Source organism: Neovison vison, chromosome 3 (assembly GCF_020171115.1).
Source record: "Neovison vison isolate M4711 chromosome 3, ASM_NN_V1, whole genome shotgun sequence".
Lineage (NCBI taxonomy): Eukaryota > Metazoa > Chordata > Mammalia > Carnivora > Mustelidae > Neogale > Neogale vison.
The window spans coordinates 153,432,798-153,448,573 of NC_058093.1; the positions used below are offsets into that span (position 1 = coordinate 153,432,798).

A 15,776-nucleotide genomic window follows, 5' to 3' on the forward strand; every position below is an offset into this window, starting at 1 on the left:
CAAAATACAGGTTCTGCCAATGGGAAAAAAAATAAATATAGTAAATTAATCTGTGTGCTTTCATAGCATGACAATATAAGATTTTTAAAAATCTGTTAAAAGAATGTTAAAATGCCAAGTATGTGGGAGCAAGTAGAAAGGGAAAGAAAAGGACTTCGGTTTATAAAATTTTCCATGATGCAAAAGACTGAAGCTAATTTTTCCCCAGACACAGTCCTGACGCTCAGAGCAACTGTTTGCCAATGTGGAGGAAACTGTCACTTGTACAGTAGCTTTCTGAGAGCCACCCAGTACCCCCTCCTCCCCCATCCCAACACATACCTAATACCATTTGCTCACTGAGCTCCAGAGCAAGGGAATTCTTTGCGGAGCAATAATTGACAGTTGGAGTTACAACCTGAGTTCTCCCCTTTGGAAAACTGCTAAATATTTGTTTTAAAAGGCACACTCTTCAGATTAAAATTAATAAGATTTTGGCACCAGATATTCTCCAGTTCCTCAACCCCAGAAATATCATCAGTTCAGAAAAACAACATATTTGAAAAAAAATATTCCTTTGAAAATATAACCAATAATTATCAATTTCATTCATTTTCAATTTTGGTCCGATTCTTGTAACTCTTTTGCACAATCCTATTAGAAGTCAGGGCTTTTAACCAGAAACGTCATTCCAGGAGCAGTCTCATTATATGCAAAAGTCATAACTGAAAGTGAGTCTGAATATAGAAGGGATTATTCCCATCTGTTCCTAAGTACTTTAGCTGGTCAAATGTCAGATATTAAAGGGAGGAGAGCTGATAGACAGATGGAGCAACAGCATTAGCAAAATGTCTAGATTATTTATTAGAAAATAAGTGATTATATTGGGAAAACTGTTGTCTTATTTCAAATGGATCAATGTGCAGTGGATTCTTTTCTAATATAGGTATAAAGTATCAAAGAAATTAGAAAAGGAGAAACATATTCCTGCATGTCACAATGTTCATTTGATGCAGAAATTTCTCTCTTCTCATTCTTATCCTTAATCACCTCTGTAAATTTCATTATTCTGATAACTCACAGACACGCTTTTACTGATCTTGAAGATCAGAAGATTTTCTATTAGAAACTGACAGGAATGAGTTTGGGGACTCATGTCCATGTGCCTCTGAGCCCCCACAGAGTAGCAGAGCTAATCTCCAGTAGTCCAACAGTTAAAATAATTGATGAGAATGTGTTGAATCCTCAGGAGAGAAGGGAGGAAGAAAGAAGGAGAGGAGAGGCTTGGAGGGCGGAGGGGAGGAGGGCAGGTGCTGATTTCAACCCTGTAGCGTCAGGATTGCGTCAATTCGGGTTTCAGCCACGTCTGGTGTCTCAGAGACGAGCTTCTCAGAAGAGCCAAAACAGGAACAGGGGTGGCAAATCACTGTGCGAGAGCAAGTGGACCTCCCTCTTTGCCTCCTCCCGTTCCAGGCGCAGGTCCCCTGAGCTCGCGCTGTTGTTTTCAGCACTCAGGAAAGCCAGCGCTTCAGATCCAGGCAAGTGAATCAAGCCAGGGAGTTTTCCGTTCAGCACCTCGGACAGAACACGCAGCAAAAAATGGCTCCGATCACTACCAGCCGGGAAGAATTTGGTAAGCAAGTTACTCAACTTATAACTGCGGTTGTTTCTTGAATACTCCAGAGTGGGCTGTAATGTTGGTGTTGTTCTTGTTGTTTTTTCAGGGGATGCTGGATATAGATTTCCTAGGAGGTTAATCTGAAAGAAAATGAGAACTGGAAAGGGGCAATCGTGGCTTATCTCTGTTGTTTCTCCCTTCCTTGCTATCTTTCTCCTCAAAATTGCCTTCTGCTAGGGAGATTTTACATCCAAGAAGTTCCTAAACGTTCATGTAGCTCTGTAAATCGCAGCACGCACTAAGTAAAGGAAAGGGAGTCTGTTGTGTGTTTTTGGTTTCATTAATTCTGTAGGTGATTTTTATTTGTAAGTAAATCTGTTTTTAACTTATCAGGACAAGCCAATGTTTCTGGGATTACATAAGGGTTTGATCTCAGTATAAAACAACTTGAATGTTGGGGGTTTGGGGTGTATATTTTATTTTGGAGTGTACCATAAGGTTGTTTTTCTCTGCTATGTTTTTCTTGTATCCTTGAAATATGTTGCTAGTGGAAGACAGAGAATCCTCTGATGCTAGGGTTAAAGTGGTATTTGAAATGAACGGACTTGGTTCATTGCATTTCGCAGGTGAGGTAACCAAAGCCCAGAGATGTGAGAGAAGTATGGCACGTCAAACAGTTAACTAAAAGCTACTGGAAAGTAAAATTAGGAATCCTGTTTTCCAGTTCAATTTCCCTCTTCCTATACCAAATTTTTGGCCCCGTTGCTCTCCTTCTCTCAGTAAATAAAATCAGATGTACTTCAAATTAAAAAGTCATATTTTTAGGTCCCATTATATTTCAAAGACAGGAGATGAAGTTTTACTACTTTACAAGTATTCAAAAAAAATCAGGAAATTTTATAGAAGTTTGTGAATAAAGAATGATATTTATGAATAAATGATAATTGTTATTAAACTGAGTGAAATGACTGAGGTCTTTACTCTCAGAAGCTTAAGACCTTATCAGTGGAGAATACAGAGGGAGTACGTGCGTCTTTCCATGATACATTGAATATTTTGCCTTATGACATAAGTATTGAATAGAGACAATCTGTGACATTATATTCAGAAATGAGTTTCCTTTACAGACTTTCATCTGGGTGATTGAGTTTATATTGTTGTGATGTTTATTCCTGATTTCTGATTTGAAAATAAGAAATTTTCTAATACTGAGGCATTTTCAGAGATAGGGCTAGGGAAAAATATGTTCTAGCTTGGGCCATCGGTCTATTTAGGAAAAAAAAAAAAAAGGATCATTTTCTATTGCATTTATTGTTCTCCTAGCAATGACTTTGGCTTTGCTTCTTGGCCTTGGATTATTGGAGAGTCCAGGAGTGGATTTTCCCCCCCCACAGAGACTTGAATAGGAGGAAAAACCAAAAAGCTGATACTAAGTTTAACTGATTATCTTTAGCTCTCACCTCATTCTTTTTCTGTAGTATTTACTGCTTTTTCTACTTGGGGAATTCAAAGGTTTATTTTTCATTTTTACATGATCAGTTCCTTGATCTAATTAAACTATGGAATATTTTTACTGTTGTTTTTTAATCTTATATATGTCTGCTCTTATTTGTCATTACTGATTCTTATATTCTTTGAGTTCAGTTTGGAAATTATGAAGTAGATAGGCAAAAGATTTGGGGGGATGGGGAACGGGAGTAACAAAAGATTGTTCTTTCAGGGGTTATTCCAACAAGACTTAACCCTTTCCTGACTGGGACCTCTAACTTTACTATTCACTATTTGGGATAAAAATACACAAGAATGAAACTAAATCCATATAATACTACATTAGTTATATTCACTATGATTAAATTAAACATTGACTCAATTGCTGCTCTGTGTCCAATATAACAATACTGCTTTTACTTAAACAGTGTTACTAATCATTAGTTGGAGGAATATGCTTACATATGGGGCATGATAAGCTTCATGCATAATCAATGCTACCTAATGTCAGTAATTTAATGTGCCCTCATTAAGGTAAGAATGCCAAGTTCAATTTTATTACCATTTGCCATGTGGAAAAATGTTAGAAAAAAATCAGTTATGGATAAAATTGAACTCTAAATTATCTATCTTCACTCTTAATACATGTTAAAGAATGATGATTCATTTGTAGCCATTGTTTTATTTTTATCCCACTTAGGGATTTGTACTTCAGATAATTCAGTGTTTGAGAAATTTTGGTCTGTATACCAGGAGTTTGCAGTGATATAAGTTATATAATAGCAATACCCTGCTGTTCATCTTTTTTTGTTCTTTTTTCCTTAATGTATGTAACATTTCTCTTACCAGTGTTCCATAATTGAAATGGAAATTATTGATGAGTTTGTGATAATAGCATATAATGTTCCTTCATTTCTTAAAATTCCTGGAACCACTAGTCCCTAGATGTTTCCTTATTGAATCCGGGATAAATAATGAACTAATAAGAATACAAAATTTCTCAGTATTTAAAGAATGTGCATGTAGAGTTTCATAGTCAGTAAAAACTGATGCTTCTGGAAAGCTTCAAAATGTCAAGAAAGCATAATGAAATTAGTACTGATTTATCATGCTATAGTTAACTCACATTATCTGAGAAAACAAAGGTAGGTCAGGGTCATTTAGCATCCCTCATCCCTGACCTAAGCCTGGTCACCTTTTTATTTTATTTGCAAAAAACCCCTACTGAAATGAGGAAGTTTCTATCATAGTGTATTTCTTTTTTGTATGTCACGCAGTGTATGTGTTTATTCCAGAAGGTGATATGAAATGTGTACATAACTCATACCCAGAACAGTCAGAAAGTAATCCAATCTGTGCAACCTACAGCAATTGCCAGCTCCAGCATGCTTTTCAAATAGGCTCATATCTCCAACTCCACTCCTTTAATGTATTTTATTGGTCATTTGATTTTTCAGATGAAATCCCCACAGTGGTGGGGATCTTCAGTGCATTTGGCTTGGTCTTCACAGTCTCTCTGTTTGCTTGGATCTGCTGTCAGAGAAAATCATCCAAGTCTAACAAGACTCCTCCATATAAGTTTGTGCACGTACTAAAAGGAGTTGATATTTATCCTGAAAATCTAAGTAGCAAGAAGAAGTTTGGAGCAGATGACAAAAATGAAGTAAAGAATAAACCAGCTGTGCCAAAGAATTCATTACATCTTGACCTTGAGAAGAGAGATCTCAATGGCAATTTTCCCAAAACAAACCTCAAAGCTAGTAGCCCTTCTGATCTGGAGAATGTGACCCCAAAGCTCTTTTCAGAAGGGGAGAAAGAGGCTGTTTCCCCTGATAGCTTAAAGTCCAGCACTTCCATTACTTCAGAAGAGAAACAGGAGAAGTTGGGAACCCTCTTCTTCTCCTTAGAGTACAACTTTGAGAAGAAAGCATTTGTGGTGAATATCAAGGAAGCCCGTGGCTTGCCAGCCATGGATGAGCAGTCAATGACCTCTGACCCATATATAAAAATGACGATCCTCCCAGAGAAGAAGCATAAAGTGAAAACCAGAGTTCTAAGAAAGACCTTGGACCCAGCTTTTGATGAGACCTTTACGTTCTATGGGATCCTGTACACCCAGATCCAAGAGTTGGCCTTGCACTTCACTATCTTGAGTTTTGACAGGTTTTCAAGAGATGATATCATTGGAGAAGTCCTTATTCCTCTTGCAGGAATTGAATTATCTGATGGAAAAATGTTAATGAACAGAGAGATTATCAAGAGAAATGTTAGGGTAATTCACTTTTAGTGCTTAAAGTATTTAGAAACAATCTCATATGTAGCTTTTGTGTATCTAGGGGATTTTCACTAAACTATAAGTTTTATACATATCATCTTTACCATGTTTAATTATTATTAATCATAATCAAATGGGGAACAAGGGACTAGAGTAGATGAAAGAAAATTTAATCCACAACTGAAATGCTTAAAGTATTTTAATTATATAAAATAAATAGGCATCCATTATGGGTATTTAAATAGCACTTATATAAATATTTCTGTTAATGTTTATCATAAGTATTTTGACTAGGACTTCCACTTAACCTAAAATGCAGGTAAATATTTCTTATTCATAAACAAGTTAACAACGATGTTTTAACATCAGCATAATTGAATTTGAAATTGAAATTGAAATTGAAAATTAAATCAGTTTATCCTGAGGATTTGGAAGTTGTATTGACTTTTTATGGAATGGCTTTTCAAAGATGAGCCATCACATCATTTGAATTATAAATGTTCATCACTATGTTGTATGACAAGAAGTGAGTTACTCTGCCTTTGTAGTTATATGGCTGTGGTAGTTCTGAGACTATTAGACAATGATAAGATACCAAATTTAATCCCATTTCCCCCTTTAAAAACAGAACTCAGTTGATTTAAACTGTAGTACTTCAGAGTAATTTGTTTCTGGAAGGCATGATTTTATAGAATACCATAAAGATCACCTTTCTTTATTGAAATTAATGAAAAGTCAAGGTTCAGAAAATTAAGTAGCTTGTTTGAGACACCAAGGTGTTTAGCGGCAGAGTAGTAATAAAGATCTATTCCCTACTCTGATTCTTCTTGAACTACTTATTCATATAATGACCCCATGTCAGTTTTTGTATATAGATTGAAGTTCTAGGAGCTCTGGCCCGCCATCGTTCTTAGTTATAATCTAGCCCTGAGTTTACGTATTTGTTAGTATCAGGTAATACTTGTAATTTGAGTTCTTGGTCTTCTTAACAAATGCCTTTAAAGTACAAATAAAATCTAAGTAGCATACAAAGAAGTATCTTATGATACCCTCCATAAACAAAGTATTAAAAAATTGGGTCAATTCCTTCAAATACTTAATTCATTTCTTGGATTTGAAAGAGGATTTTGAGTGGGGGCTAGGGACAGAGAATTTTAACTCCATCAGTCCTCTGGGACAGGATATGGTAGCAGTTAGAATAAATGTCAGTTGCTCTGAATTTAAATTCCAATAATGTCAGTGCTTTTTAAAAAATCAAAATCAAATCAAACTTATCATGAGTCATTTGCCCTACACAGATCCATTCAAATGATTAGACATTTATTAATAACTTCAAAAAGAAATCATTTAGTTAAAAAGTAAAAACAGATAAACAAACAACAACAAAAATACCTCAGTATAGGCTGTATTCTCAATATCCTTTTAAAGATTTCTAGTAATGGGTGTGGCTAACTCATTACAAATTTTAATATCCGGTAGTACCTAAAACCACCACAAGATGGCAGACAGTTGTTTTTAGAAGGTGATAGTATGGAACAAAACCTTGTGATTACTGTTGAATTCTTTAGCATATTAAAATAAAAAGAAGTAGGAAAACTATATTTAAATAACAATATTGTATTTTTTAAAAATATTTTAAGCATTAATTTCAAAACAAGAAAAATAATAAAAATATTTATACCAAATCTCTCTTTGTTTAGAAGTCTTCAGGACGGGGTGAGTTACTGATCTCTCTCTGCTATCAGTCCACGACAAATACTCTGACTGTGGTTGTTTTAAAAGCTCGACACCTGCCTAAATCTGATGTGTCTGGACTTTCAGGTAAGAATGCTTCTGAAAAATTCAGTCTCAGTGTATAAGTAATACATTGGGCAAAATAGGTAGCAACTTACATGACTTTGATTTACGTTTTACCCACAAGCGCAAGTGATCTGATTGTTTTTCTGTTTCTCATTTAATGAAATAACAGTGTAAGCCAGTGCCATTAGCGAGAAAAAGAATACTATCTAGTCTAAGTTTTAAGCCATTGCTAATACATGGTAGATATCTGACTGTATGGATTTGAAGCAGAAAACAGTAATAAATGCTGAGGTAAGAGATCATAGCCAAAAATTTCTCAATGGTTTGGGAGAAGAGTTCTTAATTTTAGTATTTTTGGTGAGCCTGCCTCACCAAACACTTATGCTTCTGTTGTTTTTATTATTTTTCCTATAATTCCTTAAGGATCTGCTTTAAACATTAGCTTTTAGTTTTGTGACTAATTAAAAAAAATTCCTTGTTGTATTACACAGTGAAAAGAATACATGACCTATGGAGTAAAATGATCTGAGTTCAAATTCTAACCCTTCCATTTTAGTATATAATCTTGGCTGTCTTTCATAATCTCTGTACAAAGTAGTTGTAATAATGCTTACCTTGAGGGGGATTGTGAAGACTAGAAAGATATACCTCATTAAATAACTTCTATTTCTGTTATTATTACTACTATTGTTTATTAATGGCGGTTGAAGACATGATCTTAAAGTTTTGGATTAGGACACTCAAATGAACTCACATGCTTCAACCAGAAAGAGACAAAAATAATGTAATTAAATATATGACAAGTAGCATGATCCTAAAATCCATACATTAAGGGTGACACAGGGAAGGTGAACGTTGGAAAACAGGAAGCAAACCCAGCTGTTGATTAAAGAAACACAAAATTTAAAGCACTAAAGGACATTGCCATTGTGAATTCTAAATGCCCGTACAACAGAAAAGTAGAGAGGTAGAGAGACTCTACCAAAGTCATACAATTCAATCAGGTTAGGTCTTGTCTAATGCTTTTTTCTTCTATCTTATTTTCTGGACTGAGTTATACATAATCAGAATGAGCCATTAGAAGTTTTTGTTGTTGTTGTTGTTGTTTTAATTATCTCTTCTTCTTGCCATTATGCTTCCTTTCCCATCCTATGGTTTAGAACTGTTTTCTCTTCACATTGCATATTCTTGTTTTCATTTTGTTGGCAATAGGTCAAGCTTGATCCCTATTTTCACTTTGTTCTGACACCTTTTCATTCCAATCTCATTTTATTGGCATGCATCAATCTCTAAGGGCACCATTATGTTGAGATCAACTCTCCAGCCAGGTTCTGCCAAGATAATGTCTGTCATTTACCATTGCAGATCCCTACGTGAAAGTGAACCTGTACCATGCCAAAAAGAGAATCTCAAAAAAGAAGACTCATGTGAAGAAGTGCACCCCCAATGCGGTGTTCAATGAACTGTTTGTCTTTGATATTCCTTGTGAGGGTCTTGAAGAGATAAGTGTTGAATTTCTGGTTTTGGATTCTGAAAGGGGATCCAGGAATGAGGTGATAGGGCGGTTGGTCCTGGGTGCAGCTGCAGAAGGAACAGGTGGAGAGCACTGGAAAGAGATCTGTGACTATCCCAGGAGACAAATTGCTAAGTGGCATATGCTCTGTGACGGGTAGTGTCCTAGCCGTGAGAAGTTGGAACTTAATGATTTTTACTAAGAAAGGAGCAATTTTCTTTCCTTTTTTCTCCTAATTCGTGATTACTAGCTTGTGACAGCAAGCTGCTCTTTTGTTGTTGTTGTTGTTTGAAATGGATTGAATTAGACGACCAGAAAGTAACTGTAAATGTGTATCATGATATTTTCCCCAATATTAGAGAAGTTGGATAAATTTTCATGAGCCATTCAGTCTCTGCTGCAGGTTACCAGAGTAGCCGAGCATTTTATGAATCCTGCAGCGCAATCCCAAGCTGTAGAGGTGATGATCTTGTTGGGAACATGTCACGGGAAAGCGATGTGATTTTTAGGATTTGTAAATGAAGAGCATGTTTTCTCTTATGAAAATTCATCCATTTTTCTTCAGATGGGGAAATCAGTTTTTATTTAAATCCAAAGATATCAAAGAAATGTTCTCTAGTTTGTTTTTATTCATTATGTCATGTGCAAATGGTTGTCTTGCATATAAAAGTGTATGGTCATTTCTCTTTGTAATTATTTGATAAAACTTATTATACCAGGAGTATCTTGGTTTTGTTTCAAAAGGACAGTGAACAAGCTGAGAAATCATTTTATTAAAGGGCTGAGTTGAGAACACTGTGGCTGAAATATTATTTTTCTCCCTCCTAAGGTTATATGTGAGTCAGATTGTTAGAAAATATGATCTCACATAAGAACCGCGGCCTTGAATTATTCACTGCCCTTCACAAACATCAGTGTCAGCGAAGAAAGCCCTGATTACCTTTGTGAAATTGTGGAATTAGTTAGTGGGTAAAGAAATGAACTTCAGCTAGAAATCCAGTTAGAAATGCGGCTTTCTGAAAGGAAATATGTACGGTACATAAGTGTGCATTCAGGGCCATCCCTCGTCTACAGAAAGGACATGACTAAGTCTTATAGCAGCTTGTCCTCCCCCAGAAAGGACGAAGCTCCTATTTGGAAAGACACAGACAGGCTTGAAGTTTTAACCACTGCCAGATAGAGAGCATCACTTAAACCAAGAAACTAAGTAAAGCCTGAAAAATAGCTATACAGCAAAGCCTAATATAATTTACACGTTTTCACACAAAATCTACTTAGGCTGTCAAATTAGCACAACAAAGTATGTTTCACTATCTTTCCTAGGCTAATTTGTCTTGAGCTGTGGTCTGTGGAGCAGTTTATAGACTTGTGTCTTTTGTGGTTTGCCAGTGCCAGGGCTCTGAAATTGTGAAAACCTGCGGGAGAAAAGCAGCACCCTGGGGTTACTTGAAAGGACAAATGTCACCATATTTGTGTTTTTAGAGCCTATGAGTGAAACTGGACACAGTTGAATTATTAAATATGCAAGTTAGAGATAAAGTCTACTGAAAAACTTACCTTTTGAGTCAGGTTTTGTGTCAGTACCTTAGCTGTTTTTGAGAATGTGTTTGATATCTCAGTGTTTGTAAATTCTATGACAATGCATTTTCACAACAACATACATGCTTTTTATGACTATGCCTAATGTAAAGAAAATGTTTTACATTCTGTATGTGCAAAGATCGAAGTCTGCCTCTTTTTTGTGCTTTAAGATGACTTTGGGATTTAAAAAAAAAAAAAAAAAAAGAGTATTCCCTAATCATTGTCTTTAATCCAACAGAAGGTCACCTCACAGCATTTCCACAAAAGCAACACAAAATGAATCGTAGTCAGTGTGTGCTTTGGGGAGGTCAGATGGCCTTTTTATTGTATGTATATTTGTTATCAGGGGCCATGGAGTAGAATCTATTTTGGAGTTCTGAAAAGTTGTGAGGACTCAACTCTAAGTATCCTTCACAGCAGCCAGAAGGTAATGGTGGTACCAAGTAAAGTATGGTTGTTGGAGGGTGATTTTTCTTTTTTTTAATTGGAACAGCAAAACCAACAATGAATACTTTTAAAATTACAATGAATAATTTGTAAATAGTTTTTAGTTTTTAACATTTAAAGTGTTTTTGAGTGTGAAACGTTGAGTAAAACTCTTTGTAACTGCTTTTAAGAAAAGAAAGAAGGAAAACTAGAGAGGAATTGAAACAGGCAGGGACATCTGTGATCCCATCATCTTCTGAAAATTAAACTGTTTTATAATGTATTACAATATCAGTGTGAATATCTTGAATTCTGTTGCAAATCCTGCACTGTATGAAACATGTAAATTAACTGTTTGTCTGATTAGCCAATCCAACCACCCTCATGGGGAGGTCTCTGTGTTTGAAGAACCGTGTAACTCAGTAACTGACTTGTTCTGATGTCGTGACTCAATAGAAGTGATTTGGAAGGAAGCATGGTGTATGAGATGGTGTCTGTTCTTTTGTGCCAGCTCTGTATGATGTTTGTAAGACCATGTTTGTAAGACATGAATAAATTGCTGCTTTTGCCCAACCCATTTCAACTCAAACTTTTTGCCAATAGACTCTGTATTAAGAATTCTCTTATTTCTTCCTAAGTTTCAAGTTTCTTGAATGCATCTCCCGGCGCAGAATAGGGATCACTAGGGATTCAGCACCAAGGTCTTCCATATATCTTATTTTATTTTGCTTAATCCTCATAACAATTGTCAGGGAAAATTATGATTATCCCTGTGTTACAGAAACAAGAGGACTTGAGGAGTTTAGGCAGTTGATTCAAGAGCATATGGATAGTGAATAAAAGGATTTCTTGGCTGACTCTGCTCTTCCCTTCCTGCCATACCACTCTCCTGGAGAAGTCCTCATCAAGAATCAGCTAGACCCTTAAAGGGGATAATGTCCAAATTCTGTGACTTACCCGTTCTTCTTTTCTTAAAATATTTTATTTAGTTATTTATTTGGGAGATAGAGAGAACATGAGTTGGGGGAAAGGGCAGAGGGACAGGGACACGCAGACTCCCTGCTGAGTGGGGCTTGATCCCAGGACCCTAAGATCATGACCTGAGCCAAAGTCAGATGCTTAACCAGCTGAGCCACCCACGTACCCTAAGACTTTTCCTTTCTACAGTATATTCACTTTCCCATATTTTATTTACTTTTTCACTATTTTCTAGCACCATTCTTTATTCTCCCTTTTTTTTCTCTCTTTAGCTATCTTACTTCTCATTTTAGTCTCTTTCATTACTTATTTTATATTACTGCCTTTTATTTTCTTTTTAATATTCCCCATGTCCTTGCACCAGATAGATACGGTTAGAAAACTGGTGTGGAAATGGAAGTCTTATTTCTTCTTAGAAATGGGGAGAAAAAACTCTTAGGACATCTTCAGCATTCCCATCAAACACCAGCTAAGATGAATGGGAATTATGGGACTCACCACTGGAGGATCAGCCACTGCTTATAACATCAGTTTGTATCAACAGGTGAATGGATAAATGAATTTTGGTCTGTCTACACAGTGGAATTCTACTGAACAATGAAAATAAGTGAACTACTGATAGATGCAGCAACAGAAAGAGTCTTAATAATTATGCTGCATTAAAGATAGTCAGATAAGGAAGTCAGATAATTTCCCCTGTCCCTCCAATGTAGAATATATAATGTAGATTTCAGTTATAGAAGATGTTTGAAAAATGCAAACTAATCTATAGTGATAAAAAGCAGATCAGTGTTTACTTGGGATTAAAAGGGAGCACAGAGAGATGTGACTAAGAGACATTAAAAAGGAACAGGAGAAAATTTTAGGGGTGATGGGCATGTTCATTTTCTTGATTGTGATTATGGTTACATGGTTATATACATGAATCAAAATTTATCAAATCCTACAACGTGCAGTTTATTATATATAAATTATACCTAAATCGAACTGTTATGAAAGAAAAGCGTAAGGTAAAAGCCACTTAAAACCATTTTTTTTTTAAAGATTTTATCCATTATTTGACAGACAGAGATCACAAGTAGGCAGAGAGGCAGGCAGAGAGAGAGAGGAGGAAGCAGATTCCCTGCTGAGCAGAGAGCCCGATGCGGGGCTCTATCCCAGGACTCTGGGATCATGACCCAAGCCGAAGGCAGAGGCTTTAACCCACTGAGCCACCCAGGTGCCCCAAAACCATTTTTTTTTTTTAATAAAGGGTAAGAATACTAACATTACTACCAACAGTATGATTTCTAAACTTTAGTAATATGTAGCACACTTTGGTAGCAATTCATTTTTCTTAACATATATCTCCCCAAGAATATATAGTTAGGTGACTGCATCCCTATGCAACTATGCCACCTACTCATTCTTTAAAGCAAATTATTTGTTTGCTTTTATTTCTCTTTTTAAGAAATTGATTTCTAAACCCAATTTTGTTTTAATGTTCTATGAAATATTTACATATATTTTATTTATTTATTTTTATTATGTTCAGTTAGCCAGCATATAGTACATCGTAAGTTCTTGATGTGGTGTTCAACGATTCATTAGTTGCATATAAAACCCAATGCTAATCACAGCACATGTCCTCCTTATTTAATATTTACATATTTACATTTTTCTAAAGATCCATTTACAAAACAAAGGACATTAACAGAAGCCCATCTTCTATTTCTATAGTCACCTATATCTCCTTTCCCATACGCAATGACTTTTAAAAGTTATAATTTAATATTTTCAATTTTTAATGTAAACAAATGTGTACATTTATTCATATTTCTATGTTAGTTGAACAAAAGCATGCTATACCATATATCATGGAGATAGTTCCCTGGCTGCATATACAGCAAGACCTTATTCCTCTTTATAGTTGTATAATAATCATTACGGCATTAATTTTAAATGGCTATTTGGGAACATGTATTTATTCTCCCATTATAACATAAGACCTTCATATATTTCATTTCTCATTACATGTCTGAAGTAGCTAGGTTGCATATAGTAAGCTCAATGAATATTTATTTAATTAAGGTATAAGCCACTGCATCAGATTTGAATCAAATTTAATTGATTGTTGTATAGGAAAAATTATAAAAACCACTATTGTTAAGGAATAATAGTAAAAAAAAGTCACTATAAGATATAAAATGATTTTTTTGTCCTTCTAATATAATTTATTAAATATGAGAATGAATATGAATAAAATAGACATCCCAAACTTTTTCAAATTAGTTTTGGGATGAACTGTGTTTTATTGTTTATTTCTTCGAACTGGATTTATACTCACAATTCCTAGTATTAAGCTAGTAGTAAAGTGATTCTCTATTCCCTGATAAGACATCATCTGAGCTCAAGGAAAGACAATTTAAAATCAAGTAGGATATGGATTTCACTTGAAAATTTACTTTGGATGAGGGGAAAAAAAAGAACAAGAAGAAAGAATATTTCCTGTGGATGATTTGAAATTCCAACATTGAGGTTGTATAGCACACAAGAAAAATAGCCCAGTGAAATACCAAAGCTCATCTAAGCGAAAGATTTTAACATCAGGGAGTTCCTGAAGGACCTACTTAGGTGGCCCATGCAAGGTCATGCAGAGAGCAGTTGGGAAATCCGAGCAAGCAAGTAGATGCCCAGGCCCACACCTTGAATGTCCACATGGCACTCGTGGAGAAGGCAGGAGCACACTGAAAGTATTGCCTCAGGCTCTGCTACAGTGGTAACTCATTCATTCCCTGGAGAACCCATAGAGACACACCTTTGGATGGGAAATACATCTAGTTCTCAACCCCAAATTGGCCCCCTGACCCAAGTTGCAGAGTGAGGACTCTAGTAAAGCTTCTATATTACCTCTATGGCTAACAAACACTACCTTGCACTTGGAATTACTTGTCTAAAGTTTGTATTCGTTCCTGACAGGAAATCTCTCTGTGATATGCATTCCTGCATCCCCCTTACCTGTTCATAGTAGGAGGTAATGCAAACATTTATTGGATTGAAATTTAAAAAACAATAATACAATGCATTTGCTAATTTATATCCTCTCACTCAATGTGCAGCACAACACAAGATGTAGTTAATATTCCTTCAGGCACTGATGAAAAAGATAAATATCAGAATCTTATCTAATTTTGAACCTCATAGTGGCAAAGGTGAGATGGAACCTAGGGCCTCCTGAATACAAAGTCGTGATTGTGTATACAAACATCACACTGACCTGCCTTTAAGCTGGCACAGAATCTTGTGTTTTGCCTCTTTCCCAATTCCCATGTTGATGTCAGACACATGACAAACACTGAAAATACTGTGAATTACGGTTGCATTAATTCCCTAGGTTTGTTCATTCATTCTTCCTTCCAACTTCTCTCTCTTCCTTCCTTCTTCCCTCCCTTCCCCTCTTCCTTCCTTCCTTCACTCCTTCCTTAACACAGATCATACAACAAAGACTCTATCCCTGACTAAACTTTAGTCAGGCTTCCACAAGCCCAGGTTTTAGCAAAGAATCCTGCTAAGCTAGTTTATTGAAAATCCCAGCCCCAACACTTGATATCTGATCATGTTTATCACACCCATCTTTGATATTTAAGTCCTTGACCTACCTTTAGCAAGAATTCTGTCAAGCCAATTTACTAAGAATCCCTCTACTCTTGGTACCTAATAAAGTTCCTCTTAGTAATCTTACATCCACTAACCCTGCACTCTGCTCATTAATTATAAACCCCCAGTTATCTTTGTTGTATTCTGACTGGCATTCAATCTCTCTCCCTTATTACAATAATCTTGAATAAAGTCTGCCTTGCCATGTTTAACAAGCCATTTTCTCTTTAACAGGGATAGAAAATGAAACTGAATATGTGTGGGTTTTCCACTAAAAGATTTAAGAACATCTGTTTATTTCTCTGAACATTCGTGTTTGAAAGTTTGACACAGAGGTGACAGCTCAATGTCATCATAAATACCAATGCTAATCCAGCAGTCGTGCTTTTGTGGAAAACCATGCTAAGGTGTAATATGAGGTCAAATCAGATCTTAACAGAAACCTGATGGGCTCAATTATCTATGTACTGGGAAGTGTTTTT

The 15,776-nt window shown here is 35.8% G+C and overlaps 1 protein-coding gene across 2 annotated transcripts; it reads left to right on the plus strand.

Annotated features, from left to right (window-relative positions):
- Positions 1-1,322: 1,322 nt before the first annotated feature.
- On the plus strand, positions 1,323-11,257 carry SYT4 (synaptotagmin 4). 2 transcript variants are annotated; one of them, XM_044243070.1, is made up of 4 exons: positions 1,323-1,612; positions 4,543-5,357; positions 7,061-7,181; positions 8,526-11,257. In XM_044243070.1, exons 1-4 carry the CDS (start codon positions 1,579-1,581, stop codon positions 8,831-8,833), a joined length of 1,278 nt encoding a protein of 425 aa, XP_044099005.1. In that variant the 5' UTR covers positions 1,323-1,578; the 3' UTR covers positions 8,834-11,257. The 2 variants fall into 2 exon arrangements, with proteins under 2 accessions (XP_044099005.1, XP_044099006.1); XM_044243071.1 differs by having other exon boundaries at positions 7,064-7,181.
- The last annotated feature ends 4,519 nt before the right edge of the window (positions 11,258-15,776 follow it).

Excerpts from the sequence above, each read along its gene's own strand:
- SYT4 (XM_044243070.1), top strand. The coding sequence starts at position 1,579 with ATGGCTCCGATCACTACCAGCCGGGAAGAATTTG. Across the intron at positions 1,613-4,542 it reads TACCAGCCGGGAAGAATTTG|ATGAAATCCCCACAGTGGTG; the intron begins GTAAGCAAGTTA and ends TTGATTTTTCAG. Across the intron at positions 5,358-7,060 it reads TTATCAAGAGAAATGTTAGG|AAGTCTTCAGGACGGGGTGA; the intron begins GTAATTCACTTT and ends CTCTTTGTTTAG.